The sequence below is a fragment of the Carassius gibelio genome, chromosome A1 (genome assembly GCF_023724105.1).
Source record: "Carassius gibelio isolate Cgi1373 ecotype wild population from Czech Republic chromosome A1, carGib1.2-hapl.c, whole genome shotgun sequence".
In the NCBI taxonomy this organism is placed as follows: Eukaryota; Metazoa; Chordata; class Actinopteri; order Cypriniformes; family Cyprinidae; genus Carassius; species Carassius gibelio.
The window spans coordinates 29,500,276-29,520,972 of record NC_068371.1 but is presented as its reverse complement, the minus strand read 5'-3'; the positions used below and the strand labels follow the sequence as shown (position 1 = coordinate 29,520,972).

At 37.8% G+C, this 20,697-nt stretch overlaps 1 protein-coding gene and 1 pseudogene across 3 annotated transcripts in view; both read left to right on the top strand.

The window, feature by feature from the left end:
• Positions 1 to 279: 279 nt before the first annotated feature.
• LOC128020155 (CST complex subunit STN1-like) lies at positions 280 to 2,677 on the top strand (annotated as a pseudogene).
• Positions 2,678 to 3,377: 700 nt separating this feature from the next.
• The window catches only part of LOC128017739 (SH3 and PX domain-containing protein 2A), a 92,858-nt gene continuing 75,538 nt past the window's right edge, over positions 3,378 to 20,697 (top strand). The window contains exons 1-2 of one of the 3 annotated variants that reach the window (XM_052603217.1): positions 3,378 to 3,978; positions 13,503 to 13,583. In XM_052603217.1, coding sequence (XP_052459177.1) covers positions 3,907 to 3,978; positions 13,503 to 13,583 — 153 coding nt within the window. In that variant the 5' untranslated portion in view covers positions 3,378 to 3,906. The remainder of the gene's footprint in view (positions 3,979 to 13,502; positions 13,584 to 20,697) is intronic. The other 2 variants (XM_052603233.1, XM_052603226.1) reach the window with 2 other exon arrangements.

Here is a 20,697-nt window from a genome sequence, read left to right as displayed (position 1 = left end):
GAAAAATGAGAAATGGAGTGTTCAAGGAGATTCAAACTAAATGTAAGTTATGGAAATGATGATGCTACATTAGTAACACCAAGTGTTTATTTATTTGTTTCTTGAAGACAGTATAACAAAAAAAGTCCAAGAATGCACATCAATTAGGCCAAAAAAGGTCAATGTGGGTGCCCTACCATGCAAAAATGAGAACAAAACATCAAAGTAGACACCACAGCTCCAGAGATAGAAATGTTTGATTATGTTTTCACTAAAAAGAGAAATATTTATTACAGAAACATGTATCTTGAATATACACTAAGATGTACTGCGTAATATTTGTATATTTTTTCTAACATTGGAAAATTGTATTTACTGTCACTTTAATGCATACTTGTGGAATAAAATTATTCATTTTCTTTAAAAACTCCATACTTTTTAACTGTCATTAGTTTTAATTCAAAATCACATTATATATATAAACAAAATTTATCAAGGATCAAGAGAAAATGGCAAATATTTAATCCGCATGTATGCATAAATAAATAAACAAATAGCTTTTTTTTTTTTTTTTTAGAACATTCTCTTTAAAATTAAAGCAATCCAGCTGTAGATGTTTTAGAAAATATAATGTGTAATGGACATTAATCCACTAAAAGTAGCTACTAATCCAGCACTAATGTTAATGCAGGCAGAGATCCTAACAGATCCTCTGGAGAATATAACATTGAAGATGAACTCAAACGACTAAAGGAGGCTGAACAGAAGAGCACTGTGCTGGAGATCGGAGACCTGCTGAGTGTACGAGGAACTGTCAAAACCTCCAGTGATGCAAGGCAGAAATGGGTGCAACCTCCTTCTGTGAGGGAAAATAGTTTTTAGATTCTACTCAGACATATATTTAGTCAGCTAGATTGAGCTTGTTTGTAAAACAAATGGATTCAGTTTGTTTTCATGGATTCATATACATATATATATTTCCATTTTTATGGTTGTTGAAAATTAAAGGCATGATTTTGTCAAGTTGTAAAGTTGCATGTACTCTGTTTAAAAGTTGGTATTTTTAAAAATGTTATTTATATATATATATATATATATATATATATATATATATATATATATATATATATATATATTAAATGTACTTAAAATCATATTTTATTTACAGAGCAGGTGGTTTCTCACATTTCAACTATTTTTCTTTTTCGGGCAGTTCTCACCCTTAAGAAGTTGCTCTTAGAGAAAGAAGTGGCCAGGTTTCGTCCTTATGATGTTGAGTTCCTGTTATATCCACTGATTCAGAGATCTTCAGCTGAACAGGTACTGAGCCTCACTTTGACATCCATTATACTCAGATAGATAGATAGATAGACCTAATATATGCAACATTTATGTACACAGAAGATGAATGTGCAACACTTCCAAATTAAATTGTCCTTGTTCAATGTCACTACTTTAGGCTTAAGTATAACAGAATATAAGAGCTGAATAACTTCTGGTGGGCAGGGTGAGGGAGGATGTGTTGTGCTCTTTGATGGCAGCAGGGAGTGATTGTCTTTAGCACTTTTATGAGATGCTGCTGTTCTGGAAATTCAAGGGCACCAGCATATGTTGAGGAGAAAGTATACTAATCAGAAGCCTACCCATATCTTCCTTAGTAGTCAAATGAGAATGTGCATGGAATTTGCATTTTATTTAAGTGTTCTTTATTTGTTAGAAGTTTATTGGGGAGGCTGGATTGGTAGTTTTGAATGATTCATGAGCCAAATGTGATTCATTGTTGAGGTGACTCATCCGTTATGATGCATTTCTTTTTTTTTGTCTGAAGGAGACGGATCAGCCTGGGACGTCAGTTGCTACACAAATTCGAAAACTTCTGAAAGAGACACTGAGCATTCTCCAAGATGAAGGACAATAACTTCATAAAATGCAGACCCCGGATTGACTTTACAATGTATGTGCAATGGTTACAGACACCTCTTAGCGAATACAAACAGTGGGTAACATATCCTCAGGGTGGTGTTAAAATTAAAGGGATAATGTTTAATAGTTGCTTCCTATACATGCTTTCTACACATTTCAGGATTGTACCACTAGGATTGTAAAATTATATTTAATGGTTTAATCACAACATAAATGTTATGCAACATATAATGACTAAAACAAGTTTAAAATATATTTTCATTACCTTGGCTGCTTTAGGTAACAGAGCAAGACAAAGATCTTCACACAGCGATCAAGGATGTTTTAGGAGAGGATACTAGTTTTGCATACTAGTTACACTCTTTGGAATACTTGTTTCTGATAGTTCAGATACTGCATTGCCAGGTTCGATTATTAGCTATAATTAACTATATAATTGATGTTTTTGTTTCACATAATAGTTTCAGTTTGAATCAGTATTTTTGTACACTTGTTTTATTGTATTTTATATTATAATAAATATAATTAGTGAAATAATGTACATGCAGGCAACATTATTTCAAAATATACCCATACTGTAATATGTGAGTAGAGGACCTTCATCATATGTTGTTGTTTTTTTTTTTTTGGCAGATGCTGAGAAAGGATGCCATGTCCTGCATATATTGTCCAGCAGCCAGAATCAGAGTCAAGTGGTGCTGGAGTTAACCTGACATTATTAGAATGCAATAGTGACATAATAAGCACAATAGAAGCACCCAACACTGTTTTGTAGCATCATGTTTTAATTATAAAAAAGAAAATATAATACAAGTGTTAAAGACAATCATGAAGACATATTGTTAACAAGTTACAGAATCCAGTTTCATTTAAATAATTAAAGTCAGTTTCATCCATTATTTATGTTTTTAATATATATATATATATACATTTTTGTACGTGTTCTTGTTACCTTGATGGAACTAGTTCCATTTCACTTACAGTGATAAAGAGTGTCCTGGAGTTTTATAATGGGTGAGCTGAATGGGTCTTTTGAAGCTGTAGTTACACTCAATGGCCTGAGGAGGTCACTGTGAGCAGATAGATACGCACTGTCCATGAGCACATCTGTATCTTTTTGCGCGTTCAGGTATCTATGCTCGGTGACAATATGAGTAGCGAAAATCACGTTTCACACTCTCCGTGATATTCTCGCGCAGCAGTCGTTTATGAAATTGTCTGTATGCGTATAGACCATGCAAATTTTACATTTATATTTATGGAACTTTTTTTTTTCAGATGACAGTTAATTTCTGGTGTGTTACATGGCTAGTCCAGATACGCTACTGCATTATCTTCTCTCACAATTGGCCTTTAAACAAGCTGAAGCAAACTAAACAAACAATGCCTGGCCTTTAAAATCCAGCCATTGTCTCTTTTGCGAAGGAGGACAACGATATCAACACAACACTCGTATTTTTTCTTCTTCTTCCCTGTAGAGGCTCTTAAACTGCAAGAGAGCCCTTGTCAAGAAGCCCAGCCCCATTGCCCAAATATCCCAGCGCGCGCGCGTTTCCTGCCGAATGGACTTCGCGTTGAATGCGCCCCGGCCTTTATGACGCGCGCCGCTCACATTTAAGAAGAACCCCCAGACCTCAGCTACTCTACTGTAGTCCACACAAAGGACGCGCCGATCCGGATTGCAGAATGACACTGTAGAACGTGTCTCGATTCGAATTCAGCTGGAACGCCGCGGTTCGAAAATCCGCTCTGCGTTATGAGAGAAACGGATACGGGAATGTTGGTTTCCTGCGGACGGATATAAGTTTAAGAGCATTTATTACTCGATCTTCATTTCTACATTACGTCAAGGGGGGATAAACGCACGGGCCGGGGGGCAACACTCGTTTGCTTTCATTGAGAAGAGGGACATCGATTTTATTCGTGCAGACGTCTTCGTGACTGTCCATTTCATTCTGTGGCTGTCTGATTACTAGCCGTGCTCCCGAAGCCTCTGTTCTCACAATGCAGTTTCGGACAGTTTTGGATGTAAAAGTGGTGGATGTGCAGAAGAGGAGGAATCCATCCAAACATTACGTGAGTTGGCTACCTATTCACCTTGCGTCCTTCTCGAACCTGATGCTGAGATACAGAAAGACGCATCTGACATTTCTGCTACGAATGAACAAATGCGTTCTGAGCTGGTTCTGCGCTGTCCTATAAAAAGTCTTTTTTTTAAACCATTAGCCGAGATGAGTCAGAGAGGTTTTTTTTTTTTTAATTGGAGAATAATACACATAGAAACCACATAGGGCCGTTTAAGGAAAAACACATAAATAAAAACAATTAAAAATGACCTGCCTACTCAATTATATTCTCTTTATTTGGCAAGTTAATTAGAGTTAATTAAAGAAGATTTCGATTTCTTATGACTTGTTGTGTAAGATGCAAATGAAATTAGTACATGTCTGCAGGTAATGTCAATTGCATAATCAGTACAATAAAAACACCTTGATCATAGTTTGTGAAAACGGTTACAATTATGCTTTATTGTTTCTATGAACATAAAGAAATGTTGCTGAAAGGATCCAAAACTATGTTGAGAAGAATATAATGATCACTGGTGTTTTGTTCATCTGTTATTAGTTATTAAACTTTCTGTCACACCCCCTTTTCTAGCAATTTAGGACACAACTTCAGTGACAGATTCAGGGGTTAGTGGTCTGAAAAAGTGCCCATATATGGCTGGAACAGAAGCTTATGCATTTCCTGCAAAAGATGGACTCTGCTGTTTGTTTTAAATATTTATGCTACCACTTCTTGAAAGCATGTACTAGAAGATAATATAAATTACCTAAAGTCTAGTTCTACATAAATTATATAGAGTGAATCTGTGCAATTTTCGGCATATAATAAAAACCTGACCCATTTTATTTTCCCAGAGTTCACCCTATAGCTATGTACACAAAAGTCCAGTCTGTAATGGATTTTTCCAATTGAATGCAACTTTTTCATTACTAATTAAATAGCTAATAGAACTATTTAAGTGCATATATATTTTAAAAGTTGAGTCTTTGTGTGTTTTGCATGTCCCTCCATGTATTCATTTATAAATGTTGAGAATGATCCAAAGAGCATCTTGTGCTTCAAGGGAAGCAAATATATCTGACCTACTGTACAAAGAGTCCAGATGGTTTATGTTACCAATTGATTAGTGAACTATTTCTAGTGCTAAATCGTAGGCAGAAACATTTATTAGTTTTGCATATTTTCCCCACCAAAATACTAAACCGTAGTTTATTTCCAGATATAAATTAAAATTCTGCAATATAAACATGTGAAGTTTATTCAAGCTTGAGTGCACGCTGAAGCAAAAAGGTGGTATACCAAAAAAAAAAAAAAAAAAAAAACTTTCACACAGACACATAATTTAGACTTTTTTTTGTCATTAAAAACAGAAACCCATTTTTTTAACCAGTCAACCAAAAGTTCTGTCATTTTAAGTGATGGTACATTTTAACAGCCTTGACTTTCATCAGTAGTTGTGGCTTTTTGTTTTTAAACAGCTTGTTTAACATGGGCCCACTGTCTCGATCTTTTAACCATGAGAACAACACAACTGTTCTCAGATCAGCATTAGTGCAGCATCCTCCCCCATAACTTGCACTGGAGTCATTTGCTTTGCCACAGATTCACTACATTTTCTCCCGAGAGAGTGAACCTTTGGAATATGCATGGCCCTATATCCCACAGGCTTCAACATACTCTGGAAAGAGAGTAAAAAAAGAAAGGCAGTTGTTCAGTCTCCTTAGTAATGTTTGTCAAACAGCTGGGTATGTTTCCTTTTGAGATAGAGAGAGAGAGAAAAAGGAGGAGGGGAAATGTGAACCCACATGCCCTTGTTTTAATCCCCAGGAATGGTCCGACTTCCTCTCTTTGAATGGAAGCTTGGCTGTATTAACACAAAGAGGGGAAAAAACTCATTCATATACAAGACAAGGTTCTTACTGGGTTTTACTCTGACTTGGGACAAGTTTTATGTGCATTGGTAGGATGATTGAGAGTGTACTCACAACCACTTCGGAAAAGAACTACAGGTTTGTCATCATTAGTCAGCTGAGAATTTGAAGTTGGACTAAGTAAAAATAGGGGGCCATACAATGGAAAATTGCATGCTTCCAGACAGGAAGTGAGCACTGAGACCCTCCTCTGAAGGTAGATAGAATTGCTTCTGTTATGTCTTCGTGGGAACTCTGTTTGTGTGTGATATGTTTTCTCACACAATTCATTAGCGAGCACTGGTTCCCAACAGAGCCCCATATGTCCGAAATCTGTTTGTGTGTGTGAACGTTACATGAAGCTGCCTTGAAGCTCTCCACAGACAATCTGCTGCCTTTTCAGCTTTTGTATATGACACATTTCCTTAGTTGTTTCCATCTGTTAAATCCTTGTCATAGGCCACTACAAGACAATCATGCCTCAACATGACATGAAAAATGAGTTTACCCTGCGTAAGGGCTATTAAAACACTTTTATTCAACACAAAAATTGAGTAAAGCCATGATTCTTTCTTTCTTTCTTTCTTTCACCCCAAAATGATCATTTTCTCATTATTTACTCATCCTCCTGTTGTTCCAGATGTTTTAGACTTTATTGTTTTCAGTGCAGCCCTAAAGGAGAAGTTTTGAAGAATGTTCATGCCGCTATTTTCCATATGTGGAAACATCCACAGAAACAAATGGTGATTAATCTGATTTAAAAGGACCATAAAAGTTGTCTACAAGATGTGTGCACTTTATTCCAACACTTTTTGACGCTGCCCAATAGCTTGGGCTTACAGACTTTAATATTGTAGGTATAATTAATATTGTGGATTTAATAGAAGTTAAGCTCAATCAACAACATTTGGGGCAGAATGTTGATTACCACAACAATGAGAATTTGATTTGCTTTAATTAAAAAAGGAAAAATAAGAAAGGTAACCTAGAATGGAATTAAACTGGGAAAATGTTGTTTTGCTTGTATATTTGAGCTGTCAAGATCTCCATTTGTTTGTTGACAGACATGGAATGGGTGTCTCAGAAACCCAGAATTTTCATTTTTAGGTGAACTGTCCCTTTAAACTAGCCTCCCTCCCTCCATATCCCACACACATCCTATACCAGCACTCGCATGCATTTATGTACTGATAAATGACTCCTGCTGCATCCTGCCTGTCTTCAATTTCCGCGTTTTCATTTCCCCTCCTCCTCGCTTGTTCTTTGTCCAACATGACATCTTGGAGCACTAAAGCTCATTGCTCCTTTCTGTAGAGTTACTGTCTGCCCGCCGCCAGTTGCGGCGCGAACGCTATTGCTTTCAGTGCAGCTTGATTACATCATAGAGAACAAATGATGCCAGAGCTGCTGGTGACAACATGTGTGGGCTGGAAGTGAAGCTCTGCCTCAGTACAGCAGCCTTCATGGGAAATGGCTTTCTCTCACACAGTAACTAATGACGTCGTCACCCATAAAGAACATAATCCAAAACCAAAGGATACTTTATCAGAATTGTGTCATATTTCCAGTGCATTCAATGTATGCTAATTGATTCTAAGCTGATTGAATGACATGAACTAATGACGTGTTTGTTTATGATGTTTCTGTTTTGCCTGGGATGCTGGGTCTGGCTCTCTTGAAGGGCTCTATGAAGAAAGATGGGATTGTTGAGGGGGTTTGAAAGGCCATGTAGGTGTAATAGAGCTGGAAAATAGTAGTACTGTGTTCACTCGCTGACAGTTTTGTCTGCACACCACCAGATACAACATTTCCTGGAAGTGGCTGGCTATTCGCTCCCATTCGCAAGTGTCTGGTATGCAATAGTAAAAATCTAAATTCGCTGGATGATATATGACCAATTGCAGATTATCGGTTTGTTACAGTTCCTAAATCTACCAGCGTCCTTGTCAGTGGATAATAAATGTCTTCCGCTTTCACACACTCTTTGAGTTTCAGAAGAGGTGCCTTGTCCCAGGTTGCTCTGTAAGGCCAAAGGTTTTGATGCTCAAAGATTGACGTGTACGCTGAGTTGACACTTTTTCATCTGCACTTCTCCAGGAAACGAGGTGCACTCAAGTTCCACTTCCTGTACCCCATCTCTATCTGGGAGCTGGAATGTGCATGTTCATTTGCATTGGGGTGAAAGAGGCACCAGCAAACTGGAAATGACCACAAGAACATGCAAAGGAAGTAGAGAGAGAATGAGTGTCAAATGGGTTTGTTCTTTGGGTCTTTGTTAAACACAATTCTCAGTGAGGAGGATCAGGAAGTTACCTTTCATCTTTTGCTCTCTCTGCCTTGATCTACATATTGTTTAATTAATGATTTACAAGTAATGATTTAGAAGTTATCACTTCCTGTGGGAAATTGCCTTTCCAGAATCCCATTACCAGTTGATCCGCCTGGAGTTACCCAGATTAAACCCTGCAGTAAACGCTCACCCCTTGAGACCTGGGCTTGGAGCAGTTGCCAAATTTGCAGTGATTGGAACGCATTTATAGTACTTAGCCTCTGAGTTTGTGGGTTTGGGTCAGTGTGTTGTGTGGGACAATGTATGTTCTGAATGCTTTAAATGGAAATAATCAACTTTTGTCACTGGTTTTGTATAAATTTGTCCTAATATTTATTTAATGGAAATTTGTTGTATACAGATGGACAAAATGATCTGGAAGTAGTTTTGCCAACTCACTAAAAATAATGGCGGTCAAACTATTCCCTTTTGATTGTGTACATTTAACATGACAGCATTTTCAACCCATTTTACTTTGTAATGTGATTATTTCGAAGTGAAATGCGGCAGATGTATTAATAAATCTAAGAATATTTTGTTAATGTGATTTAATAATTCAAAATGAAAATTATTAAATTATTTAAATAAATTTGATTTTATAATGTGCACCAATGAATTTTTCACAACAACATAGGGCTGTGCAATTAATTGAAAAAATGGTTCGATTTCGACCTCCAACAATCATGAAAATACAATAATCAAGCTAAAACGAGCTTCCTCAATAAAAGCCCAATTTCCCGTGCAAATCAGTAAAACCATGTTACCTGACATAATGGGACATGCTTTATTTATAAAAGTATATTTATTCTTTTTTTTTAAGCGTGAAAGAGAACTTTCACTGCTCCTCAGGAAGAGAAATGCGCTTAGAGACGGAACACGGACATGTAAAGTCATCATTTAGCTCAAGGTTCGCGCCTAAACGCTCAAATATACGCAAGAATGTGTCAAAATGATGCTCTTAGTCTTTCGATGCAGAGAAAATACATATTTGATATGTATCACTTTCTTTAAATAAATCACACATATAAAGTTTTGGTCATATGGCCCCCTCATAATCGTGTTAAATAATCGTGATTATGATTTTTGTCATAATCGAGCAGCTACAACAACACCAAAAATACATGTTTTAGAAAGTAAATTATGTATAAATTTAATTTTTATTAAAGTTTTCTACATTAAGTACTATCTATTCCTCTTGTTAGTGGTGGACCCTAGATGACATGCATTTGCCTTGGGCGACAAGTTTGCGTGCTTTATTCAAATCAAAACATATCAATCTAATGCATGATTATAAGGAAAGCTTTGGTTTTTGATCAAATGCAGTTTTGTTCTCTGAGCCTTTCAAGACACTTCCTGATCGTATGATCTGAGTGTTTGTGCTGACTTGTATTTATTTATGAACAGTATAAAATGTGAGCGACCAAACCTTTGAAAGTTTAATTGAAGTTTTTAATCAGTGGGTGATGTGCTTTGTTTCCTGCCATACTTTGAAGATTACTGTTGATTCTGCTGGAAACAGAATCAGGGTTTTCTTCTAAAAAATGACAAGTATGCTTATATACATAGTGTATCTGTGGCCTCCAGGAATCCAGCTGCTTTGTCTTAATCTTGTTCCTTGACTCCGTCATAGGATAAGTATCTGAAGAGGGAGGTCTCCATTGTGTTACGTCTGTTCTTTTATGTCTAAGGATTTTCAAGAACACCTGAAAACAGGACTCTTTGTTGCACGCTTTTCAACAACATCAATGGATATAGTCAAATCCAGTGCCAAGAGAACAGATGTTATGGGCGAAACATCTGTTACAGTTGTTTTGTAAACACTGTAGTGTTTTATTAGCAATGTTTGAAAATTTTTAATAAAAAAAAAAAAAAAAGTCAGAAACATTGTGAACATGGTTTAATATAGCAATTGTATTTGTGGTGGATGTCCTGTTGGCTTAGTCTCTTTTGTTTCAGTGCTAAGTCGCGCTTGATATTTTGGGCGTGGGCTTTCTGCAATCCTGTTTTCTACTGTGGTTACCCTGAAGATGGTCCCAGCGGTCCCATCTTACACAAACACATGAGATGATTGAGGCTGCTCTCCTCGGTGAAATCACATATTACAGTTGGGCAGAGAAGGGCACAATCAGCAACCATACATGCCATGCCGGTCAGGGGTCTTTAAATAACTCCTGTAGGTGTTACTCACACACACATGGAGTACTTTTTAGCACATGCCTCCAAAGAAAGCCTCTCATGCAGTCTATCTCCCACATTCACACACTTTTCCAGGCACGCAGTGTGTGATAAGCATGTATCTGTTTGGATAGCTGCACACACACTGTGGGAAACAGCGTGAGGCGGTTTAGTCAAGGCTGTTTCCCAGCATTCTGCTAACAGGCGAGGCACTTTAACCTGGCACAATGCAAATACTCACTAGCATGTCTCACAGCACAGGTCAGAGCCTCCTCTATCTGTCTCTCACTCTCCTCGCAGCTCCACCACAAACATCTGCTTGTTTCATATGATAGCAGATAGCAATTCATTATCCACAGAAAAGCTGATGCCGCTTCCCACTTTATGGTCCATGACATAATCTTTGATACATGACAGACTATGGAGATGAGGTAAATCAAATGGTTTGTTCATCTTATAATCGAGCCCAGACTCAATTGCTCTAAACATTCTGTGGGAAAAAAGGTTTGCGGTATCGCTACCATTTGGAGTTAGTTTCTATCGCAACAGATGTGAAAGTGTCTGCTCCGTACCCTGGGTTTACTGCTTCAGTGTTTCAGAAGTGCCAGGTGGAAAACTCAGTGCCGTAGCGTTAGGGTTGTTAGCGTGTTGCTACGTAGTGGCTAGGGTGCTTTGCTGGGTAAATACGAGTGCTTTGCTGTAAAAACCTAGTTCTGAGATGGTTTAAGCGGGAAGTAGCTTTTTTTCCAAGCATGACCAGCTAAAGAAGTTACCAAAAGCCTTCTAAACCAGCTACGACCAGGCTAGTTTTAGCTGTTTTTAAAACAGGTCTAGGTGCAAACCCAGGGCCACAGTGTTAGGGTTGTTAGCATGTTGCTGTTTGGTTTTCAGTGTGTTTTCCACTGTGATTACTAGTGCTTTTCTACTGTAGGTGCAAAGCTCTGTGAAACAATGTTAGTAGTGTTAGCATATTGCTATGTGGTAACTGGTGTGTTTTGGGTGATTGCTAGTGCTTTGCTTGGTGTGAAACTGTTTTTAAAATTGCCCTTATTTATGCTTACCGTATTTTTCGGACTATAAGTCACACCTCAGTATAAGTCGCACCAGTCCAAAAATATGTCATGATGAGAAAAAAAAAACATATTTAAGTCGCTCTGGACTATACGTGGCATTTATTTAGAACCAAGAACCAAGAGAAAACATTACCGTCTACAGCCTCGAGAGGGCGCTCTATGTGTTCAGTGTAGACTACAGGAGAACTGAGCAGCATAGAGCGCCCTCTGGCGGCTGGAGACGGTAATGTTTTCTCTTGATTCATTTCTCTTGGTTCATGTCAAATTAATTTTGATAAATAAGTCACACCTGACTATAAGTCTTAGGACCAGCCAAACTATGAAAAAAAAGTGCGACTTATAGTCTGGAAAATACGGTATAAAGTGCATTATTTCAGAGGACAGACATTTGTAGAGTATGGGGAGCGATTTCTGATTCAACCCTTTTTTATTGCACATTTTTATCATTAGCCAGGTGCAAATGTAATTGTTTAAACAATAGCAGACATCTTCTCACTGAGCCATGCAATTTGAAGTCTCTTTCATGTTTGTAGCACATGTACTGTGAGACGAGTTAAGCCCAGAATTTTTATAGTAAGGGTGTTTGGAAATTCTGAAAAAAGTATGAGCAGCAGTGATGCTTGCCTGAGCAGAAATCACTAATAACTAACTTGTATTTTGGTGGTTACCATGGTAAACAGACATGCAATACTCTGCAATACAGAGCAAAAATAAGGCAATGTTTAACAATGTATTATATTTTTCAAATCTATGGACTTGATACTCAGATATGCTGCTCAAAGTAAAGAAAACCTTGAACAGACTTGAAGTGTCTTCGTTTAGACCCTGGAGAGTCATAATTGATTATTAAAAAAATGCATGCATATATTTAGGATGTAGTGTTATTTTAATATTATTTATATACTATTACAATTAAATTTGCTTTTTTATTTATATTTTCACATTTCATTTTAATTTGAGTTTATTTTTTGGTAATTGTTATGTGCTTCTGTCATTTCCTAATAATAATCTTTAGGTTTAGTTAATTTTTATTTCAGTTTTATTATTATTTATTTCCAGTTAGCAATTTTAGTGCTTCAGATTAAACATTAGATTTAATTAACTTAACCGAAATAAGATTTCATTTTTCATCTGATATTGTTTTTTTTTATTTATTTTTTTTATACATGTTTTTTAATAATTTCAGTTTTAGTTAACAATAATAATTCTGGTAGGGTGTTTTGGGTGGTTACCAGGACATTGCAATGTGTATTTATTATTAATATTATTATTATTATTATTATTTGCTAATTTTATCAACTGCCAAGTGACAAAACTCCTAAACAGAAAGTCTGAAAAGAATAAGTAAAAAGTATTTATTTCTTTTTTTCCAATGTCTTTGAAACTTCAAAAACAATAGTCTTTATAAGGAGTGATCTTAACATGGCAGCGTGTCATGAAAGATGGATGACACATGTCCTGTGTTTAGAGGACAGAGGAAGCCGTCCCATCCGCTGCTGAGTCGGGTGCAGGGCAGAGGCACCCTGCCAGTATCCCGCCCAGGGGGAAATTCCCCTGGTTCCGCATGATGTCATACTGTCTGCTGGTGGCCTTGTGGAGGAACTAAACATTTGATCTTTATTTCTGATGCAGGACAATAGAACTGGATTTGTTAGGAATTGTATACCTGCAGGAAATACAGTGGCGTTTCCTGAACACCCAGTGCTGTGATGTCATTACATATCTCGCTCTTGAGTTTTAACCCACTTTTTTTGGCACAAAAATGAATAGCAAATATGCTTTTGCCAAGCAATGGCAGGTTAGAATGTCACACACTGTAAAAAAACTGTATTTCAACTTTTATATGTGTGTGTAGGCATACCTATATTTTCATAGATTATCCAGACGACAGCGAAATGTAGGTTTCTTCGTCCTCAATCAGGCTAAAACCTGATTGAATGCGTGCAATTGCTGTTTTAACTCAAAAATGCAGGTTTAGACAACTGCACAATGTCAGAATCATAAATCATAGAGATTGTAATTGTCTTTGTCTTTTTCTCTTTTCAGGTGTATCTCATCAATGTCACATACTCTGACTCCACGTCCCACGTCATCTACAGAAGATACAGTAAATTCTTTGACCTTCAGGTAGGCTTGCTTAAGTTTAACAGTTGCAGATCTCTTTCTCTCTGTCTAACTTCTCTTACTTTTATATTATTTTCTCAGGTATTCACCTCAGAACTGAGTTTAATGTCTTTTTAATGCAAGCCAGGGTTGTGTTTACATGCCAATGTCTCCCTCTTTCTCACTTTTAAATGTGACTTATTAGCATGAAACATTAATAATGGTGCATTTTTATTCCCAAAAGCAGAAGCGAGTAAGAGGAAATAATAATAATGGGATAATAAGGAGAAGAAAGAATGTGATATGAATCTAATGCTATTTAATGTTGCATGCGTTAATGGCTGGAGCCGAGCGGTTATGCTGAATAACTTTTATGGGCGTATTTTACAAATTAAAGTCTAACTAACAGTATTTGCTTTGGAAGCAGAATGGAGGAAAGACAGCGCTCTTCAGGTGCAGCGGGGCTACTCTGTAAAGTCTGGAAGAAACAGTGTGTATGTTTTTTGTGTGAGAAGGATGTGTGTAGGTTTGAGATGATTGTGCACACTTAGTTGCAGTGTAAGCATTTTCTATGAACATGTCTTTACAGTTGGTACAGTACAAAAAAAGAAATAGTACCATGTTATCGTCATGCTTTTTGGACATGGACATTGTCTTTTTGGATTTTCACTGCCTTTTAAAGTTAATACAATAAAAACTGTAACATTGATAATGGTTTTAAATTTGAATGTATATTAAGGTGTAATTTATTTCTGTGATGCAAAGCTGAATTTTTAGAAACCTTTACTCAAGTGATCAGTGTCACATTATCCTTCAGAAAGTATTCTTGTTTTTTTTTTAATTACATGGGATTCTTTGATGAATAGAAAGTTTAAAAGAACAGAAACTATTGGAAAATATTTTTATTATTTTTTTAAAATGTCTTTATTTTCTTTACTGTCAGTTTTGACTAGGGGTGGGCGATATCTCGATATTTAAAATATATCGAGATATTTTTTAAACACGATATGGATTTTGACATATCGTATATATCGATATATTGTTTATATTCTGATTCCGACACTTTGCTTGTTTGCCTTCCCTGTGCTGTGCTCGCCCCCGCTCGCTCGCCCCCCGCCTCCTTGCTTTTGTCCCCTCTCACCTCGCGTGTAGAGAACTAGTCAAAAAAAAAAAAAAGACAACTGGCTCCATTATATGGAGATACTTCAGTTTTAAGGCGTAGGGCGAACGGCAGGCAGATGTCTACTGTAGGGCCCAATGAAACGCGGACGGAATCGCGGAATCCAGTCATAAAAATGGAATTTACAGTTTAACGCGGAATGTCACGGAATTGGTCAAATTTTAAATGAATTAATCAAAAGTCGGTCATGCACTTACATCAAATCGCGAAATGGACTAATACCTGCAAATATTAACCCGGAAAAGTCTATTTAAATATGAATCCTGCATGTTCTGCGTGTCTGTGTCAACGAATGGAGCAGAAGCGCGTCTTCATTCATTAAACACGGAAGCTCGCATAATGCTCGCGCTGATTTCATTGTCTTTCCTCTCTCTAAATAATGACGTGAACACATGAGGAACATCTCCAGAACTGCACTGAGAGTCACTTCATGAGCATCTGACCGTTTGATTTGAGTAAGACTAGCTCATATCACATCATAGACTGTGGTATCACATACAAAGAACTGTAAAGGTAAACCCGTCAAAATAAAAGTATTTGACAGAAATCTATTACTATTGTACAGATAGCCCAATACTACTACTATTAAAATGAAACGAACATAATTTTATAAGGAATAATCACACAACATTTCTCCCATGTTTTATTTTTAATAGTAAATCACCTTTGTTTACCAAAAAATAAAGTTTGCTTAATTTTAAATAATTAAAAGATAAATTAAATGAATGTTTTATGCCTTCATTTGATAATCAGAAAAATGTAAATACACAGAATTTCTGAAGGGAAAAAAACATTTCACATAAGGCTATTTTAAGAATTGTTTTTAACTAATTAAGTTGTTTTTATGCATTTAAATAATTGCACATGCTAAAACACAGAATTAGGTAACAATAAAACATATGGTGAAGAAAAAAATAAAATGTTTCATAGGCCCCTTAACATAATATTTGCCATATTTGTTTTTGCAATAGTTTTTTGGGGGTTATTTTTCCTGTAAAGATATCGAGATATATATCGTATATCGAGATATAGCAAAATATATCGAGATATATTTTTTGCTCCATATCGCCCAGCCCTAGTTTTGACTGATTTAATGCACCCTTAAAAGACTAACTGACTTTATACTTTTAAACTATAATTAAAATAAACACATAAATCATGGGTATACCTTTTTTATTTTTATTTTTACATAATGTACTATAGTAATACCTTGTTTTTTGTATATAAACCATATATATAGGTAACAGTCAACCAGTAACAACTTAATTTGAAAAACCTGGAAATCTAAGGTAATTTCAAAATTGTGTTTTGCAGGCTAGAAAAAACATTTAACAACAATCATAAGGAAAGGGGATGTGCCTTTAACGAGATATCAGCAGATGTTTCAGATCATTCTAACAAACTATATATAATATACTCGGCTGTGCTGAATAAGCGATGTGGTTACAATACTTGCATTCTATCAAATTATGTTCTTTTTATCTTTTTATTCATCAAATAATCCTACAAATGCATCATGGTTTCCACACAAAATATTAGCAGCACTAACTGTTATCAACATTAATAATAAGAAATGTTTTTTAGCAGCAAATCAGCATATTAGAATGATTTCTGACGAATCGTGTGAAACTGAAGACTGGAGTAAAATGACTGCTGAAAATTAAGCTTTGACATCACAGGAATAAATTGTGTCTTAAAAAGGCTATTTTAGATTTTATTAATATTTGAAAATGTTTTACTCTATTCGTCATCAAATAAACAGCAAACCCAGACTTTTGAACCGTAGTGAACATATTCCAAAATTTTCTCAAAATTTCTGGATTGTCTTAAAAATAGTAAAACAACAGTTTTAATAACATTTCCAGCAATCTCTACATCCTCTGTTACTCTCCATACAGCTGTTTTTGAGTGTAAAAAAGCACATGCTATATCTAACACTAGTCTGACTAGTATCAAAAAATATATAGGTTTGCAGAGACTAGTGAGCAAAAAAATGAAAGGCTTTTGTGAAAGTTACAGGGAAGCATAATGCATCATTCTGTAATCAATGTTCTGGGATTCTTTATAACTTCTGAGTGAACTGAAAGCCTAGTTGTATATGTGGGCTCCCCAGGCTTAAGAGCATCATTGTGTGGGCTGCTAAGCTGGTTGAGATGGGGATAAGAACAATACACCTGACAAAACAACATAGTCATGACATCTGCTTTACATTTTCCTCTCATCTAAGCTGACTCTGTCAGCTGTATCCAGCTTAAGCTCTCCAAGACCAAACCAAGATCAGCTGACTGCAGGATTTAACATGAACTGATGAAATATTGTGCATGGGGACCACAGTTTCAGTGAAAATGAAAGCGCTGGTTTTGTGGATATACGGAGATTTTTGAGCTGTAGGTGCCCAACTGGAATTACTTGAGACGTTGTCTACAACAGTTTTATTTTATTTTATTTTAAAATACTATATTACTTTATTTAAAAAAAATTATTTGATACTTTTTAACAATTACTATCATATAACATATACTGTATTTTATATATCTTAAATAATATAAGACATATTTTAAGATGTACTGTCCTTTATATATTTTCTTTGTTTTTAAGAAATTAATTTAATTTAATTTGAGAATTTTGCAGGTATCTTTTAGTGCCGTCTTATTAATTTTATCATTTTCTTTATTTTAAAATGTATGTTTTTTAAACAATATTTTAAAGGCGTCTTTATTTTGTTATGTAATGTTTAGCATTTAATAGGCATACTGCAAATCATCAGACTGGTTACATTTACAATCACTGTACAGCACTATCCCAAATACAGTATATATTAGTGTGATGTCTTTTTCCACTTTCCTTTGCATATTATTCAAAGGGGGGCTATAGTAAAATATTATTATTTAGTCTAGATTATATATATATTTTTTGCACTGAGCATGACTGCTTTACTTCTCTAACCACCCCTTGGTCATCAGAATGTTTCAGAACATGAACCCGTCTGACTCTGGATGACCTCTCCAAGTCCTCGCTCTGGCAAATGGAAAGTCAATCCGTCTAGATTTGGAAATGTGTAGGCAGCATGGCCCAGCCCGAAAGTCCAAAATGGGTGTCTAGACCACAAGGAACGGCAGGCACGCCACATTGAGTAACTCGAGGCCTCAGAGCTTTGGGGGAGTTCAGGGACGCTCCGCTCTGCCCACTGCACTGATGTCAGTGTGGGAAGAAGGAGCCCGATTGTTGAAGCTTGGATAAAGGCCTGTTTCATGAGCAAGGTCCAGTTGTAGTCAGGAGACCGATACACACTGGCCTTGTGCTCAAAGGGACAATGGAGGGGTTTGAGCCTGTGGTGAAGAGAGAAGTTGCCCTTGGCTCCTGATCTGAGGCCAGATTTGTAAATGCAAGAAAAGCGAAAGAGGGAAAATGTAATGTTCGCAGTCCAGTCCATTTAAAAGGAGGTTTCCATCCTACTCTATTTATTTCTTTATTTAACTCTTCAGTTTACATTTGGGTTTCAGGATCAACCAGAGAGCGAAAAAGAGACTCAAATGAGATCTCTTATAATTTCATCATGATTTGTTTCCAAACCAAATCATCTGGACTTCCTGCAGAGAAAATAAAAACGGTCTTTCTTGGTGGAAGACAGAAGATGATATTTTGAAGAATGTCGATAGCTAAACCGTTACAGTTCCCATTGACTTCCATTGCATTTGCAAAAAATACAGTAGAATTCAATGGGGATTTGGTTATCAACATTCTTCAAAATATCATCTCTTGTTTTCAGCAGTAGGAGGAAATATAGCTTTAGAAAGACACAAGGGTAAGTAAATAATGACTGAATTTTTTAGTTTTGGATTAAGGCATCATAAACTGGTTTAGATGATACCTGACCACCTGAAAAAGAAAAAGAAAAAAGTGCAAGAAGCCTCTAATACCTGCCAAAAAAATCAACCTGACCAGGTTGTGAGATCAGTTAAGACCAGCAAATCAATTTAGGCTGGATTTGGCAGGTTAACTTCTGTAAAGTTTGTTTGTTTTTGGGGTTAATTTTCCTAACGAACCATAAAAAAAGTTGAATGCTTAAATGTAAATTAACTGGAGAGCCTCCAGAGCAGTTAAGCTTTGGATGTAAAGTTTTGCGATCACAGATCTGTGCCAGCGTTGTGATGGATGCTCCAGGTCTAGTAATGAAGTGGGACTCTTTTGAAGTGTTGGGTGTTGTGGCTGTGGTCATGTTTGTGAGTGTACTTACATATCTGAATGTAGTGCATTTCTCTGTGTTGGTGCCAGACTGTGTGCTTTTGACCACCTCTCTGATGTTTTTTGATGTTTTCGTAGACTTCGAGTCTGTATTGCTGCACAAACAAGCTTTGAGCTATACGACTGAAACCAGACTGTTAGCTATTAGAATAAAAATAGTAAAATATTTCCTTTTCATTCATTTATTGGCACCGCGGACAGCAGTTAAACTGTTCTAACAGACTGCAGACAACTAAAACTGAGATGTAGGAACTAACACAAGCTGTAGTGAGTGACTGAACTGCATGCAATAGTTTATCAGGGATTAATTTGCTGTGTTGGTTGAATAGAATTTTTTAATGTATAAGGGTCATGTGATGTTATTGTTTTTTTTGTTTTTACTCAGATCTTGTCATGATTCTGCCCTCGTGTCCTTGATTTTTCCTAGTCTTGAGGCAGGATCATGACAGACCCATGTTTTGTGTACAAGCGCATGGCCTTGTCTTTGGGCCATGTGCTTGTGTTGTCTCGTTCCCTTGCCCCGCCCCCTTGTTATCCCAGTCGTGTCGTGATTGTCCTATCTGTAACACCTGTCGTGTCTTGATTAGTACCCCTATTTAGATCTCCTAGTGTGCTCTGTCTTGCGTCGGTTCATTGTGATTGTACCTGTGATTGTTCCACTCTGTGATTGTTCCTTAAAGAAGTGTTTGTATTACCGTGAGTGTTTGTTTATAGTTAGTATTTAGAGTCCTTGTTTATCTTGCTAGTCCAGTCCTGTTTTAGTTATTTAGTCTTTACCTTGCTCCGTGTTTTCCCCCTCGTGGGTTTTGTTTTCCCCTTTTTGTAATAAACTCTTTGTTTGAGAATCCCTGTCTGCACCTGAGTTCCTCCCTTACCAAACCTTGACAGAATGAACCGACCACAATGGAACTCAGCAGACAGGAGGCAATGCTGGATGGCATCAGCCGGCCAGCGAGATTGTTTTGAGGGCTCTCGCCTTGTGGTGTTCCGGGGGACCAGGGGAGGTCGTTCCGGAGCGAGCGGGCGAGAGGAGGAGCCCCAGAGGTCCCCACCTACCCAGCTGCCCACGGTCCCAGAGGGTCGTGTCCTGGCCGTGGCAACCCTGGGGGATCAGGCAAGTCCCCCCCAGAGTCCTGAGGCACCTCCCACTACCTTCAGTCTCCCCAACAAGCGAGGGAGACGGTTTTCATGGGAGTCGGCTTCAGAGTCTTCGGCGTCCGAGTCTGCCCTGTCCGAGACCAAACTCCCCCAACCCGCCTCTGACCCAGCTGTAGCCTCTGCACCGCGCCCGAGGAGGAAGAGGAAGAAGAAGGGGCCTGCCGGTCCTGTGACCCTGTCTCCTCCCGAGCCAGCAGCGGTGAGCGTGCCTGAGCCAGCAGCGGTGAGCGCTGGCGTGCCCGTGCCAGCAGCGGAGAGAGCTGGCGTGCCCGTGCCAGCAGCGGTGAGCGCTGGCGTGCCCGTGCCAGCAGCGGAGAGAGCTGGCGTGCCCGTGCCAGCAGCGGTGAGCGCTGGCGTGCCCGTGCCAGCAGCGGAGAGAGCTGGCGTGCCCGAGCCAGCAGCGGTGGGCGTGCCCGAGCCAGCAGCGGTGGGCGTGCCCGAGCCAGCAGCGGTGGGCGTGCCCGAGCCAGCAGCGGTGGGCGTGCCCGAGCCAGCAGCGGTGGGCGTGCCCGAGCCAGCAGCGGTGAGCGTGCCCGAGCCAGCAGCGGTGAGCGT